Source organism: Procambarus clarkii, chromosome 24 (assembly GCF_040958095.1).
Source record: "Procambarus clarkii isolate CNS0578487 chromosome 24, FALCON_Pclarkii_2.0, whole genome shotgun sequence".
Taxonomy (NCBI): Eukaryota; Metazoa; Arthropoda; class Malacostraca; order Decapoda; family Cambaridae; genus Procambarus; species Procambarus clarkii.
Window position 1 is genome coordinate 3,838,064 of NC_091173.1, and position 14,119 is coordinate 3,852,182.

Consider the following 14,119-nt stretch of genomic DNA (forward strand, 5'->3'; position numbering starts at 1 on the left):
ATGTGTACCGAGTACGTTTCTTTATTCCGGTGGTTCCCCTGCTAGGTCCCCATGAGTGTACACTTCCCAGGGGGTTCAGTTCTTAGAAAGTTGTTTCGTAGACTTGGGTGCCGGTTAGGAGTACCCTGCCTGGGCTTCCCTGAGCGTGAGTTCCATCTCAGGACCCTGGGAATCCCCACTTGGGCGCATGGGTTCGATGGATGTGACCCCTGAGTTCCCTATTGCCTTGTGCACGTTCGAGGGTTTCTCTGTCCCCTTGTTTCAGGATGACTCACTGTTTTTGTCTCCGTCTGCTGCCTGTTTGGTCTGGGGCACCTTCGACCTGGAGTCCTGCGAGTTTTGTTACTTGTTTGTGACTCGGTTACCCAGTCTTATGCTGACTATGCGGGTGCAGGTAGCATGGGCGTTGCACGTTGGGTTCAGGTGGTTGCAACGCGCTAGGTTGTTTGCTCCCCGGAAGCCCCGAGGCTGCCCTATTTTGATTGTTGTGACGGGGCTTGGGGGTGTTGGTTGCTTCGGTTTCGTTTCCGTCCATGCCCCCTTGTCTTTCCCTTTTTGTGGTTTAGTCTGACCCCCACTCCCCTTCCTCCCTGCATTCGGTTCCTCACCATCTGTGGGTTCGGGGTTGGGGCAGGAATTTGATGGTCTTGAGACTCGGGCAGTCTCAGGGATTTTCCCTTCCTGGGTAGTGACGGAGGAATTTGAACCTGTTCCTCCAGCCGTATTGTATGAGTCTGCCAGTGGGCTCCCTACCTTAGTATTTATTTGGCTACCCCAGCTTTTTCTTGTGAGGCTGGGGCGTTGAGGGGAACGGCTCAGTCCTGGGGCCTGCTGTGGAGGTTCGCGGGGCTGGGAAAAGGCTGACTTGGGGGGCCTTGGGCCCTGTTGGACCCTGCCGGGGTTTTACACCCTCTGAGCGGGGTTTGCGGTTATGGGGAGTGGGGTTTTTTCTTTCCCCCCCCTCCATGTACAAGTTGTTGTTCCAGTCGGTTCTGTCGGTTCCGTCCTATCAATGGGTACTCTTCTCCGTTTTCTCACCCCTTCTTCTCTGGGACGCGACTTCTCCGTCATGTCGGGGTCATGTTCCCTTCGTATCGGGGTTCTGCATGACCTTTGGTCTCGGGTGTGACTGCCTTTATGAGCCTTCAGTGATTTTGTGTTTGCTTCTGAAGGATCTCGAAGGTTCGGGGAAGTCTTCGAATCTTCCCGTATTATTGGAACATCTGTCATCTTGAGGTGAGGCTTACCTCCAGTCCTTTCTTTGACTCGTTGATCCTCTTCTGTGCTGCTTCTTGGTTTTCGGTACTGTCTCGTTCTTTTGTAATTATATCTTCTATCCGTCCTCTATCTCGGCACTGCTAACATTCCTTAAATACTCCTAGTTGGGGCCCTCCCTGCCGGGCGGGGTTGTTCGGTTCGAACCTCATGCCTCCTGCGCATGCGCCGTGGGAGTTTTTGTTATGGACGGTGTACAAAAGTGTTGGTGTTCCACATCCTTTTTCTTTCGAGTGCTTCACCTCTCTCGCTCGTCTTATCTCTCTAGTCCGGGCCCCGTAGATATTGGGGGTGTTCTTGATTACCAATATGGGGAAGACACCTAGTTTTTCTCTGCATACGGGTGTGGGGCGCCGCATTCGCCTCTTCCCTTCTCTTCTGCATGTGAGGCTCTTGCCTTATTCCACTAGTGGTGCTCCCAGATTATTCTTGGCTACAATGTGTCATGACGCATTAGTGCCTGCGCTCTGCAGTTGAGTTTATGCCGACGGGTGTCTCTTTCTGCCTGGCGCTGGTTTGTGGTTTTTGGATGAGTGTTGGGGAGTAATTGCAGTGTTATGTTTAGCCCATTGCGTGCTTCTTCCTGTGGCCTTCCTTTTCCATCTGTGTTATTTGCTACACGGTAGGGCACGGCCCTGTCTTTTGTGGTCTTATCTTGGACACTCATTCCTTGGCCGTCATGCAGTGCCTGGCTGAGCCCTGCCATATACTGTGGCTTATACATGCACCAAATCCACAAGGGCCGTGACGAGGATTTGAACCTGCATCCAAGAGCATCCCAGACGCTGCCTTAATTTGTTCATTTGATTTGTTCATTTCAATTTATTCATTTGATGCGTCACACAATTGTGATTTCTGTGTCCAATTGCACCAATTCGCGAGCTGTCTGTGGCGTGCTTCACCTCCGACCTGCTTTTATGCTGCTTGAGCCGTCCTGGTTCTTGGATTGGGTGCTCTCTTCTCTTCTCTTCTCCTCGGTTTGTTGTAGCCCCTTCACTTCTGGATTGTTTTCCAAGGCTCTTTTTCTTGTTGGCGTTGGCCTCTGGGGGTCGGGTCGGGGGCTTCATGCTCTCCTCTGATGCCTGGGTTTCGGCTCTTTTGATTCTCCTGGTAGGTTTGTTTGCTTGCAGCCGTCCCCTCCTTTTCTGGCGAAGACTGACACGGCTGCTTTCCAGAGAGGTCCTTGGGTTGTTGATGCTTGGTTGGTCTGGCCAGGGGTGCATCGTGTGTTGCATGAAGCATGAGAATGGTTGCGGTGATTCGTTGTTCTTTGCGTGCCACGGCTGCTGTGACCGGGGTCACGCTTTGGGTTGTTCCGGTTTCCTTTCTTCTTTGTTCCAGGGTGCAGTTCTCTCGGGTCATCTGCGGGGTGGTTTGGTCCTGCCAGCCTGCTGTCTCTCCCTGTTGCCCAAGTCGTTCGTAGGTTGCTATGCGTTCCTTCATTGACGTTCCTGGGCCTTGTCAAGCCTGTGTGGCATTGGGTTGGCAGTTGCAGTTTTTGTTTCCGCTTCGAGTTGGGGAGTGAGCGACTTCCGCCTCCAGGGTTAGGTCCCTCTTGTTTTCGTCTTTGGGTAGGTAGCTGCAAGGAGCCGATGGGGCTCCCCCCAAAAAACTAGCGTTGAATGTAATGAAACGCCATTTTCTGGGCGAGTCCTGGAGGCTTCCTGGCAACCCACCCTCCCTCCGGTTGGCGTTTTTTTCGCGCTTTTTGATATCCAGCCTCAGAACGGGTGTGAATGGCCGGTGCGGGGTCATTTAAGCCCCCTTCCCCCAACCAGGGAGGGAGGGGGGAGCTTCGTAGACAGCAGTGCGGCGACGTGTGAAGTCATATTCATTTGCTCGTTTCTGTTTGGGGAGTTGTATCCACTTATTCGAGTTTTTGTAGCAATTTTCACCAGAATAGGGGTCTGTTTTGGGACGCTTACCTTTCTGGGTACCTAACCCGGTCAATGGCAGACAGAATGCTTCCAACCACATGGGGGTTTCCATAGGTCATTACTCCTCGTGCTTCTGTGAGGGAGCCAGGTTCTGGCTCATTGTTCCCGGTAAGCTCACAGAACTCCATACACACGACTGATGTCAAAGTCTGACATTAGCATATCAGCCTGGATAGCTCCTGGAGCCTCCGGAACTTGCCCAGAAAATGGCATTTCATTACATTCAATGCTGGTTTTTTCTATTTAATGCCTCTTCACGACCATTAAAATGAGGGAAAAAGGATAATTATGATAATTCAATCTGCATAAATGATATAGAATATTAGGATTTGTCTCCAGAATCAATGATGTTGATCTTTACTCGTTACATGTATCTCATACATTTTTTCTTCAGATACAAAAATCTTCAAAGCCTTCAGTATTAATGTCGTCCACTGCTCTGAAGAATCAGTGTGTAAATTTGTCTCTTCTGTGGATAAATTACAAGCAACGTTCGACTCCACTTGTCAAAGCTCAGTCAGACTGGTACATGCAGGTAAGAAGTAAAGTACCTCTAATAGTTAATTTAGATAAACAGATATGACCTTTTGTAATTTGTGAAGATTATATAAAGGGATTCATTCCAGTTCCTACTGATAATGTGCCCCAAGGTAAGGTAACCGAGGGATAGAAGAATATTGTACAATGTTAAATGCTTTGATAAAACTAATATGATTACCGGTAAGTCATTAGCCAATGATGAACATCAGCTAATGTAATCAAAATTTGGCTTTGAGGGAATATGAAAAGTGAGGGAAAAGAAAAGTAAGAAAATGATCTATGCTATTCTTTTACCTATACAAAAGGTCTCTGTCCTCTGGACAAGGTTCATGTTAATAAGGTAGACTCATTCTCAATATCAGAACCTAAAGACTATTTTAACACTTTTGCGAAACGGCGTTTGAAAAAAAAACTTTGCCCAAGTGAAATGAGTGTTTTGGCGATTGAGCTGCAACATTTAAAAGTGTATACTCTTTTGACTGTCCTGACGTTAATTTTCGATGTACGTTTTTCATTTTTGTACCGATGTGCTCGCAATAGAATGTTCTAGAAGGAACATAAGTATAAAATGTCACCAAAACATAAGTTAGATCAGCACCAAATAAAAAAATATGTCGTTGACTAGCCGTGAGCGCCAGACAGCAACGAAATGTTTCTACTATCTTCAGGGTTGTCAACTCCACACTTGTCCTACAGGGTTAATTTTGGTATCACTGAAATCACAATAAAGTTCTCTACACATACATAAGTACTGGTATATAAATATAGACTCAATGTCGCAACTGACCTACAAGAGTGTGGGAAGTGGCCGAAGTGTTACCCGCGGCGGCATATTGGTGAAACCCGCATTGAAAAGTGTATATTCAATTCACTGTCCTGACAATTTTTTTCGATGTACGTATTTCATTTTTGTACCAATGTGTTCGCAATAGAATGTTCTAGAAGAACATAAGTATAAAACGTCACATAAGGATGCGTTCGACCGGCAACAAATATAAAAACTACGTCGATCATACTCGTCGTGTCAATAATACAATTGTTTTACCACGATGATTCACTGCCATGCCGTTCTCCCAAATAAGCTCTTCGGCTATTAGAGAGAGAACGTAAATTTCATGGCAAACATTTCTAAATTATCCCCAAGTAGATCGGATTGAAATTGGAATTTATACAAATATTTATTCTCGTGACTCCCGTCAGAGTCAGCTTTGCGGAACCCGCACAAAACTTAGTGACGCGCTCGCGTGCCACTGAGTGGCGAAAGTGTTAAAATGGTCCCTATTGTGTTTTAACCACTGCACTGCATGAAGTACCTTTTGGCACTCTTGAGTTTTTTTTTAATTAGGTTATATTTTAATGCAGTATTTTTTAATGTTTTCATTACTCTTTGTGTTTTAAAATGGAAATACAATAGTTGAGTTTGGAAACATTTTGACATTGACTTTACCTAAATATTTATAAAAACAAAAATATGTCTTTGACAATTGCACTAAGATGTTTTTGCGAAAAAGCAAGTGCGCAATGAAGTGGCTAAGGGAGCTGGGAGCTTACTGAATATAGCTCAATCCAAACCAAAATGATCAACAAAGATTCCTATTATAGGTGTCGCTGGGTTGGAGTGCCACCAGCACAACAGCCTCCAGATCTTTCTCGTTATATGTTTACTGAAACTCGCACATTGCTGCAAATAAAGGAGAGAAAAGAAAGTGAGGAACCAAGTGCAACCAAATGGCATGATTCAGAAAATACCTTTGATGTCAGCATGGCCATATTTCTGAGCCCACGAGGGCTCTGAGCACTAATAACATGGAAGACTGGATGCTAATGGAGGATTAGTTGGATTACCCTTAACTAAAAGTAGCATTAGACTTGACTGTCCTATAATAGCCTTGGGCTTTGATTTCATCACAAGACATCGGATTGTGACAATGTGGTTTGGCTCAGGGAGTACCCCGAATGTCAGCCCAGGACATGTTGCCAAAAACAGCAGCCAAAGCCGCAAACTTGCGAACGTCATGGGCTCGGGGAGATGTGGATGATGCGGAGATGAACCCTGCGGACGACCTGGAAGACCCGCGTCCTGGAACAGGGAAGAAGGAAAACTGGGTCCACCAAAGCGTGTCCCCAGCCACCGAGGTTATGGCGCGCAAATAATGGCGAAAACCTGCAACCGGACACAATACATGATACACGTATTGTGTCCGGTTTGGGTCCTTGGTCTCCCATTTGGTCTGCTTGTCTGCTTGCCAGGGGTGTGGTTCTTTCACAGCTCGCCGGGTTTGGGTTCCTGGTGAACTGGAGAAAGTCCCATCTGGTTCCGTCTTGAATTCGGACTGGACCTTGCCCAAGATTCGCAGATAGCATCCTTGTCTCTCCCAGTGGCAGCGTTGCTCCAGCTGCCGTTCTGCTGTCTGCCTTTTTTCTGAGGGGGATCCCGGGTCACTCGGCAGTTGCTTGAGCAGCTGTGTGGAAGTCTAAACTTCGCTGTGATCATTAACCCACTGGGTCGGGTTTGTCTGCGGTGTCTGGTCTGGTTCCTTTGGGGCCATCCCTTCTGCTGCTCTCGTGATCACTGGCTTCATCCCCGTGGGGGCCCTTGCATCGATTGCTGCTTCTCTGGCTTCCTCTTCTAGCTTTTCGGGGTTTGGTGCCTTGGTGCCTCCCAGATCCCTGCCTTCATGTGTTCGAGGATGCCTCCTCTCTCAGCTGGGGCTTTGTGACCGGTGCTCACTGGGCCTGGCCAGGGGAGTTTTTCCGCCGGGCTCATAGCACGGTGCGGGAGTTTGCGGCAGTGTAACTTTGTTCTGCGTCTGATTCGGCTCTCGAGGCTCTACGATCTGGCTGTTTTCGGACTGCGCTCTGGTGAATTCATTGCCTGAACCGTGAGGGGGGGGGGGGTCTGCAGTCCTTGGCCCTTTGGGGCTGGTCTCTTTGAGTGGCTTTCTGCTGAGTTCTCGGGGTTTTGCTCTCAATGCGATTCATATCAGGGGCATGTCCAACGTCCTGATGGACGGCCTGTGACGGTTCATCCCCCGTCTCCAAAATGGACGGTCGACGCCAACTCCTTCAGTTGGCTCTGCCGAACATTCGGGTTCCCGGATGTGGACCTCTTCACGCCGGCATAGTTGCGGTGTCTTCCATTCTATGTTCGCGCCTTTCCCCGACTGCAAGGCCATCGTGGTACACACTTTTCTGCAGAACTGGTCAAGGTGGGTTTACCTGTACCTCTTCCCTCCAACTCAGGCTGTTGCTTCAGGTTCTGGCTCAGTTCGAGTCCTATCTGGGAGGATTCTCCTTCTGGCCCCATGGTGGGCGCCTGTCGGCTGAGTGGACAGCGCTTCAGATTCGTAGTCCTGAGGTTCCGGGTTTGATCCCTGGTGGAGGCGGAGACAAATGGGCAAAAGGTTTCTTTCACCCTGATAATCCTGCTCACCTAGCAGTAAAGAGGTAACTGGGAGTTAGACAGCTGCTACGGGGCTGCTTCCTGGGGGTGTGTAACCAAAAGGAGGCCTGGTCGAGGACTGGGCCGTGGGGACACTAAGCCCCAAAATCATCTCAAGATAACCTTAAGATAAGATGGTGGCCGGCCCAGCCTTCGTTTCAGGCGCTGCTTTCTCAGTGTCCAAACCCGGGGCATTTTCTGCGGCTCCGCCTCTTTCAGCAGATCGGGCCAGTGATGTACCGTGCTGGTACCTTGAGTTTCTGCTGCGGGTGTATCACCATCTCTATTGTGATAGGGCGACTTCTCTAATGTTGTCCCACCAGTGGTCTTCTTCTCGGCTGCAGTATGAAGTCTCATGGCGGTATTTTCGCCACTTCCTTTCCCTGCGTAGGTTGTCCTAGATGTCGGTTCGTGTTGTGTTAACATTTCTTTCTTGGCTTTTTCTAGATCTTATGCCGAATACTGTCATCCCCAGAACCTGGGCCCATGGTACCTGTTAGGCTCAAACTCCGTAAGACTGGATCCCCAGACTAATATAGCTAATATCAGTCTGATAGCTCCAGGGAGCCTCTGGAGGGCTACCTAGATAATGGTGTTTCATTACATTCAATGCTGGTTTTTAATTTCTAATTACAATATTCCACAATTGTTGATTTGTAACTGAAGCATTAATAAATATTATTTTCTTGTAGCTTATGAATGAAGAGCCTGAGAAATTACCTACTGATTCATATACAAAGCAGAAACTGAAAGACTTAGCTGGTGAAATTCTCAAGCATGATGTTATTAATTACAACCAAAGTAAGTGCTGTAGTTATATTTTTGTTGTATGTTTCAACTTTATTGAATTGCAGTATTCCATATTATTATTTGTTTATCAGTCTTAAATGCTTCAAACACTGAATTTAACAGCAAGGCATATAAAATGTCAACAATACAAAATTATCAATATAATTTTGTTATAAAACGAGTGAAAGACTATTCACTAAAAAGTATTTTGTATCCTGATTGATGATTCTGTTATCCTGTAATTAGTACTTAAGAATGATTTTGTTTACTAAAACTATATGCAATATCATTAACCCCTAAGCTGCTCTGAACTATTTGGCTTTCAACACCCACAGGCGCCAAAAAAAAAAAAAAAAAAAAAAATCGTCTTATAAAAGTGTTCATTTGTGTTCCCTGATCACGGGAAAAATAATAAAAAAATCATAGGTGACGTATTTTGGCCGCAATAGGGCGGGGAAGTCTGGCAAAAAACCCAGCGTTGAATGTAACGAAACGCCATTTTCTAGGTGTGACCTGGAGGCTCCCCGGAACTATACCGGGCTGATGTGTATATATTAGACCGTGGCAACAATCAATCGAAGGAGTTCTAAGCCTACTGGGGACCAGAGCCAGAACCTGGCCCCCTCAAGAGAGGCACGAGGTGCAATGGCCTAAAGACACCCCGATGTAATTGAAAGCAGTCTTTGTCTGCCATCTACCAGGTCAGGCACCCAGAAAGGTAGGAATTCCAAAACAAACTACTGCTGGTCAAAAATTGTGAACTGAAAGCCAAACTGGCAAAGAGAACTTGCCAATTAAAAACAAGAAAACAAATATGATGTCACCACAACCGCCGCGCATCCGTCTGTGCAACCCCTCCTCCCCGGGAGGGGGACGGGGGGTCCCAGACCTCCACGCTGGCAACTCTGCTCAGTTCAGAGGCTGATTATTAAATAACGCGAAAAACCGCCGACCAGAGGGAGGGAGTGATGCCAGGAAGCCTATGGGACTCGCTCAGAAAATGATGTTTCTTTACATTCAACGCTGGTTTTCTCTTTAGAGAGGCCTTTTGGCTCCCCGGAGCTACCTAACCAAAGAAAAGAGGAAAAGGGACTCACTCGGGAGGTGGTCGTCACTTGCTCCTCAACTCAAAGTCGAGACAACAGGCCGTAACCTGCAACCCAAGGTTATACACACCTGAGAAGACCTAGGAACATTAACATGGTAACGTACAGCCAGGACCCTGTTCGACCTCCAAAAGCCCTGTGCCCGAAGATAGGCCGGGACATATTACCAAAACAGCAGCCGAACGTAGAACTTAACAACGGTGTGGGCACGGGGATAGACCGCAGGCTGGCTGGACCAAATAAACCTACGGACAACCTGGGAGACCCGCGCACTGGAATAAGGAAGAAGGGAAACTGGGTCAACCCAAAGCGCGTCCTCTGCCACAGAAGCCGTGGCACACAAATAACAGCAAAGAGCCACAAACAGACACAAAACATGATGTACCCCTGGCCGAACCAACCAAGTATCAACAACCCAAGAACCTCTGCGGAAAGCAGCAGACTCATTGTTTGTCAGAAAAGGAGGAGACGGCTGCAAACGAAGAAAAGAGCACCAGGACTGAAAGAGCAGAAACCCCTGTGCCGGAGGAGAGCATAAAACTCTCTGACCCGACCCTCAGACCAATTCCAACAAGCAAAGAGCCATAGAAAAACAGTCCTGAACCAAGAGGGCCATCACGAATGGAGGAGAAGAGAGCACCCGGTGCAACGACCAGGGCGGCTCAGGTGGGGCATGAGTAGGCCGGAGGTGAAAACAATGCCCGAGAAAGCTTGCGGAATAGAGCAGAAGTGACATCCACCCCAAAAGCAAGTTGCAGCGGCTCCGCCAGCAACGCCTGAAACTGAGGCGACAGTTTCTGGCATAAGATGACGGTCCTGAAACAACCAAGAGAGAAAGGACAAAACAACCCAACCAGGATTCGAAGACAAACTACGAAGAGACAGAGTGCCGAAAGGACCGCCAGGAAATCTCGTACTGCCGTCGAGACGAAACTCGCAAGCAGGACACCAACTAAGCCACCTGATCACCAGTACAAGTGGTGATAAAACCACATCAAAAAGACCAGACGCGAAAAGCAGAGGAGAAGATCGTACCAGCCACGTAACGGACTGGACTGATCTGCTGAAAGAGGCAGAGCCGCGGGAAGACCCTTGGGTTCGGATATCGAGCAAGAAGCACCTGAAACCAGGGCTGGGTCGGCCACCAAAGAACCAACAGGACCATCGTCTCCTAGTAAGTCTCTCCAAGTGAGCCAGGATCCGGAGCAACATCCGAACCGATGGGAAGAGGTACATGTAACCTCTACTCGACCAGTCCAGCCGAAAGGCATCAAGCCCGGCGGTCGAAAGGTATTGACCATCGGGAGTCGATGCCTTTCTGGCTGAACTAGGACGATGCAGATGGTATTTTTTTTTTTCACATGCAAAATCAAATTCAAAAACATCCTCAAGTATTGGACCTATTCAGTATAGTCCTTTATACAGAAAGTATACTCCGTTCTCGCATTCCTAATAATGCTGAAACTTTCGAAAAGGTGAAAAATCTGTCACCTATCATATGCATTAGCCACAAACGGCCACCATTTTCAGAACATCCTTTTGTTTTAGCTAACCAGTCTAAGCTTAGGGAAATTGAAAGTATGTGTTGTCTACAGTTAACAAGTGACTGCCCCAACACTTGTAAGGGACAAATTCCACCATCTGGATCGTCATTTTGGACCCAGTCAATAACTGTTAAGAGTGCTGCTGGAGAGCCCAGACTCATTGTCCTCACTGAGATTACTTTGAAAATATATAGCTTACTTAATCAGTAATGCCCTGCTTGAACAAGTATTTTCAAGAGTATCGTCTGGGAAAACTCGACTGAGAAATTTAATGGAACTTCAGCTTTTGACATCAATCTTGATAATCAAAACATACCTTGAAGAAAAAGACACTTGATATTTTCAGTTTCAGTGATAAAATGAGACTGCAATATACAAAAATGAGGTTGTGGATGCACATGAAGAAGATCTTTTTGATAGTCTTCAACTGTGAAGACATGGAGGGACTCCACACACATATATAATATAAAAAATGTTAGAATTGGATAACTTATTAATATCTGCTACATGAAGCATAATTTACCAGGTAATTTCTGCTAAATGCAGCAAATAATAGCAAGTTTTCCAATTATCACGTTCTCTAGGGGAAGCCCCGTCAGCTCCCTCGAGCTATCCAGGCTGAAATGGATATAGTATTAGGTTTCTGGCACCAGTCAAAGTGCGTGGAGTTCGGGCCTACCGGGAGACCACGAGCAAAAACTTGGTCCCCTCAGAGGCACGAGGAGCAATGCCCTATAGAAACCCCTGTGTGGTTGGAAGCATTCTATGTCTCCCATCGACCGGGTCTGGATGTCTGCATGCTCCTAGGGTTTCCTTCCCTAGGTGCCCTGTAAGTACTGTTCTTGGGGGCCACCTTCCATAAGTCACCTTGGGGTCTACCTCTGCTGTGTCTTTTACTGCTCAGTGATAGACCGCCCTTTGAATCAGCTGGGGTTTCTGTTTACCCCTGTTTGCCTCTGGGTAGGGGGGTAGTTTTCGTCACTGGTTCGGGCGCAAGGTACAACGCAGCTAGTTGTAACCTCTCATAGCGGCCGACTCTGTTCTGCCTGGGCACATTGTCCTCTTGCGGAGTTTCTTTTTCTTTTCTCTGCCTGGTGGAGGGTCTGCCTCTTGGTTTGTCATATCCTATTGTTATTGTTGGTCCTCCACTAGGTCCTCCGCAGGTGTACACATCTCGGGGTGCAGCTGTTAGCCGTTTGCTTGGTAGTTTTTTTTTTTTTTTCTACCACAGATGTGGCCACACAGTTACAATGCTAACCAGCATATATACATTTTCTTTTGTCCTCCATGGACAGGGTTAGAGATGTGTTAAACATATAGTTCAAGGGTTTATTGAACAATCAACCACAGAAGGTGAAGCCTGGTAGTTTTGGGGCACCGGTTAGCTGTACCTGAGGCGCCTGACAGCTGGATGGACAGCGCCTCGGATTCATAGTCCTGAGGTTCCAGGTTCGATGCCCGGTGGAGGTGTGCTTGGGAGTTTGTCCCCGAGAGACCATGCCACTGGGGTGGAGAGCCTCGCTTAAGGCTATTCACGGGTCTTTGACTCCTGTCCTTGTGCCCTGGGCTGGGGACGTTCTGTTGGTTGTGATGGGGAACTTTGGGGCTCTCGTATTTGTTTGTGACACACTGCAGTCACCAGTCATAGCCGGATTGTTTTGGCTGTGCGTGGCATCTGTCTGGCAAGGACCTCAGTGCCTGGGTGTCATACTTGGTTAGCTGCCTTCAGGTCCTGGTAATCCCCTTGCAGGTCTTTGACATGGTTCATTTGGCCCGTTGAGCCAGCACTCACCATTTTAAAAAATTTTCACATTGCTGAGCAGCCTCTAAGTCACTTGAGGAATCTGAAATGTTTATGGCTGGGAATGAGTGGAGACCAGACTGCCAAAGTGTTAAAAAGTAACTATGAATATTTATGTTTCAGTTGAAGAAAGAGGCTCTAAAATGCAGGAGGTAAAGTTCAGGAAGACTGTATTGTCACATGGAACCTCACGAGATAAAGTGGCTGCTCTTGTCCTTAGATGTATGGAAGCTCCAGTTCACTCCCTGAATCACCTCAATTCCCTTATTGCTATGGTTACAGCAAAATCCAAGAGTGGGTATGAAGATGCATTGAGTAAGTATAATATTGTACCTGCTTGTAGATACAGTACAGTACTTACATTGTACATTTCACCTCTGGTTACACCGGGTATCTATTTCCAGATGTATGTTCAATCCAATTTGGGTGGTATTTCTGAGGGGAGCCCCGTCGGCTCCCTGAAGCTAACCAAACTGATGTGTGCTTTATTAGTGTGGGGTCATCAGTCACTAGAAATCCTTAGGCCTACTGGGGACCACGAGCCAGAACCTGGTCCTTTCAGGGAGGAGCAAAGAGCAATGGCAAATGATCACTTTACATTTAAAGTAATGTATGTCATATTCCACCATTGACCAGGGTAGTTACCCAGAAAGATTGGCGAATCAAAACAATCGACTAGCTGGTAAATTTGCGACCTACAGCCAAAAAGCGCAAAGAAACTCCAATTAATAGAAAAGAAAACTAGCAAACTATCGTGAACTAGTAGTCACGCTGGTTAGCCCCTTCCCCCCCAGACAAGAGGGAGAGGGAGCCAGCCTAGCAGGCTGGCCTCTCACCAACTCGGTTCTCGTCTGATGTGCTTGGCGGTCGGACGTCACCTCTAGCCTCGTTTTCCTGTTTGGGATTTTGCCCTGTGTGGCTGTGGCCAGGTGTTCTTTGTACCTGGAGCTACATGCGCCCTAGGTGCTCCGTAAATACTACCCTTACATTTCAGGGTTGACTTCCCTGGACGTTCGTGACTCACTTTCCATTGGGGGAATTCGTCGCTTGACAGGGTCTTCACCCTTGGGCTAAGTCGGGGGTCTGGGGCTTTCCATCTTGCCCTGGGTAGGAGAGTGTTATTGGCTGGGGCTGTGGTTGGCGCAGTCTCCCATTCCTATGCAACGGCCGATGTTTCTCTCTGGCTGCTAGTTTGCGTGGGGTGTTGTTTCGGGGGCTTTTTTTTTTTATTTTTATTTTGGGTCCTTTCCCTCTTTTGGTGGAGGAGGTTTGCTTAGTGACCTTTTAGGCCAGCCTTGGTTGTGTTGACTCTCCTCCGCAGCCCTTGAGGTTTCACCCCTACTACTGGTAGTCGGTTTGCCTGTCTACAAGCAGGAAGTCTACCAGCTTAGCTGGCCACAGTGCCTGGACTTCCCATAGGGCTGCATGCCCTGCGGGTCCTGGAAAACCCTCAGTGGGCTTGGTTGGTAACATGGATCCGCCCAAGTCCACTCTCGCCTTGTGCGATGTTGAAGGTTCTTCGTTTTCTCTCTGCCTATGGTGACAATCACCCTTTCTGTCTCCGCCATGCTGCCTGAAGAAAGGCAGGGTCGGTGACACCTTCAACCCAGAATCTTGCAAAATGTGTTCTCCACTTGTGTTTTAATTTACACATTCCTCGTCTGTGGATGAGATGTTTCAGGCTG

General features: G+C 47.7%; 1 protein-coding gene across 1 annotated transcript in view; it reads left to right on the top strand.

The window, feature by feature from the left end:
* Positions 1-14,119, top strand: part of LOC123761793 (Nucleolar complex protein 1) — a 253,815-nt gene that overhangs the window by 11,614 nt on the left and 228,082 nt on the right. Inside the window, exons 3-5 of the mRNA XM_069330489.1 lie at positions 3,607-3,747; positions 7,887-7,995; positions 12,558-12,749. Coding sequence (XP_069186590.1) covers positions 3,607-3,747; positions 7,887-7,995; positions 12,558-12,749 — 442 coding nt within the window. The remainder of the gene's footprint in view (positions 1-3,606; positions 3,748-7,886; positions 7,996-12,557; positions 12,750-14,119) is intronic.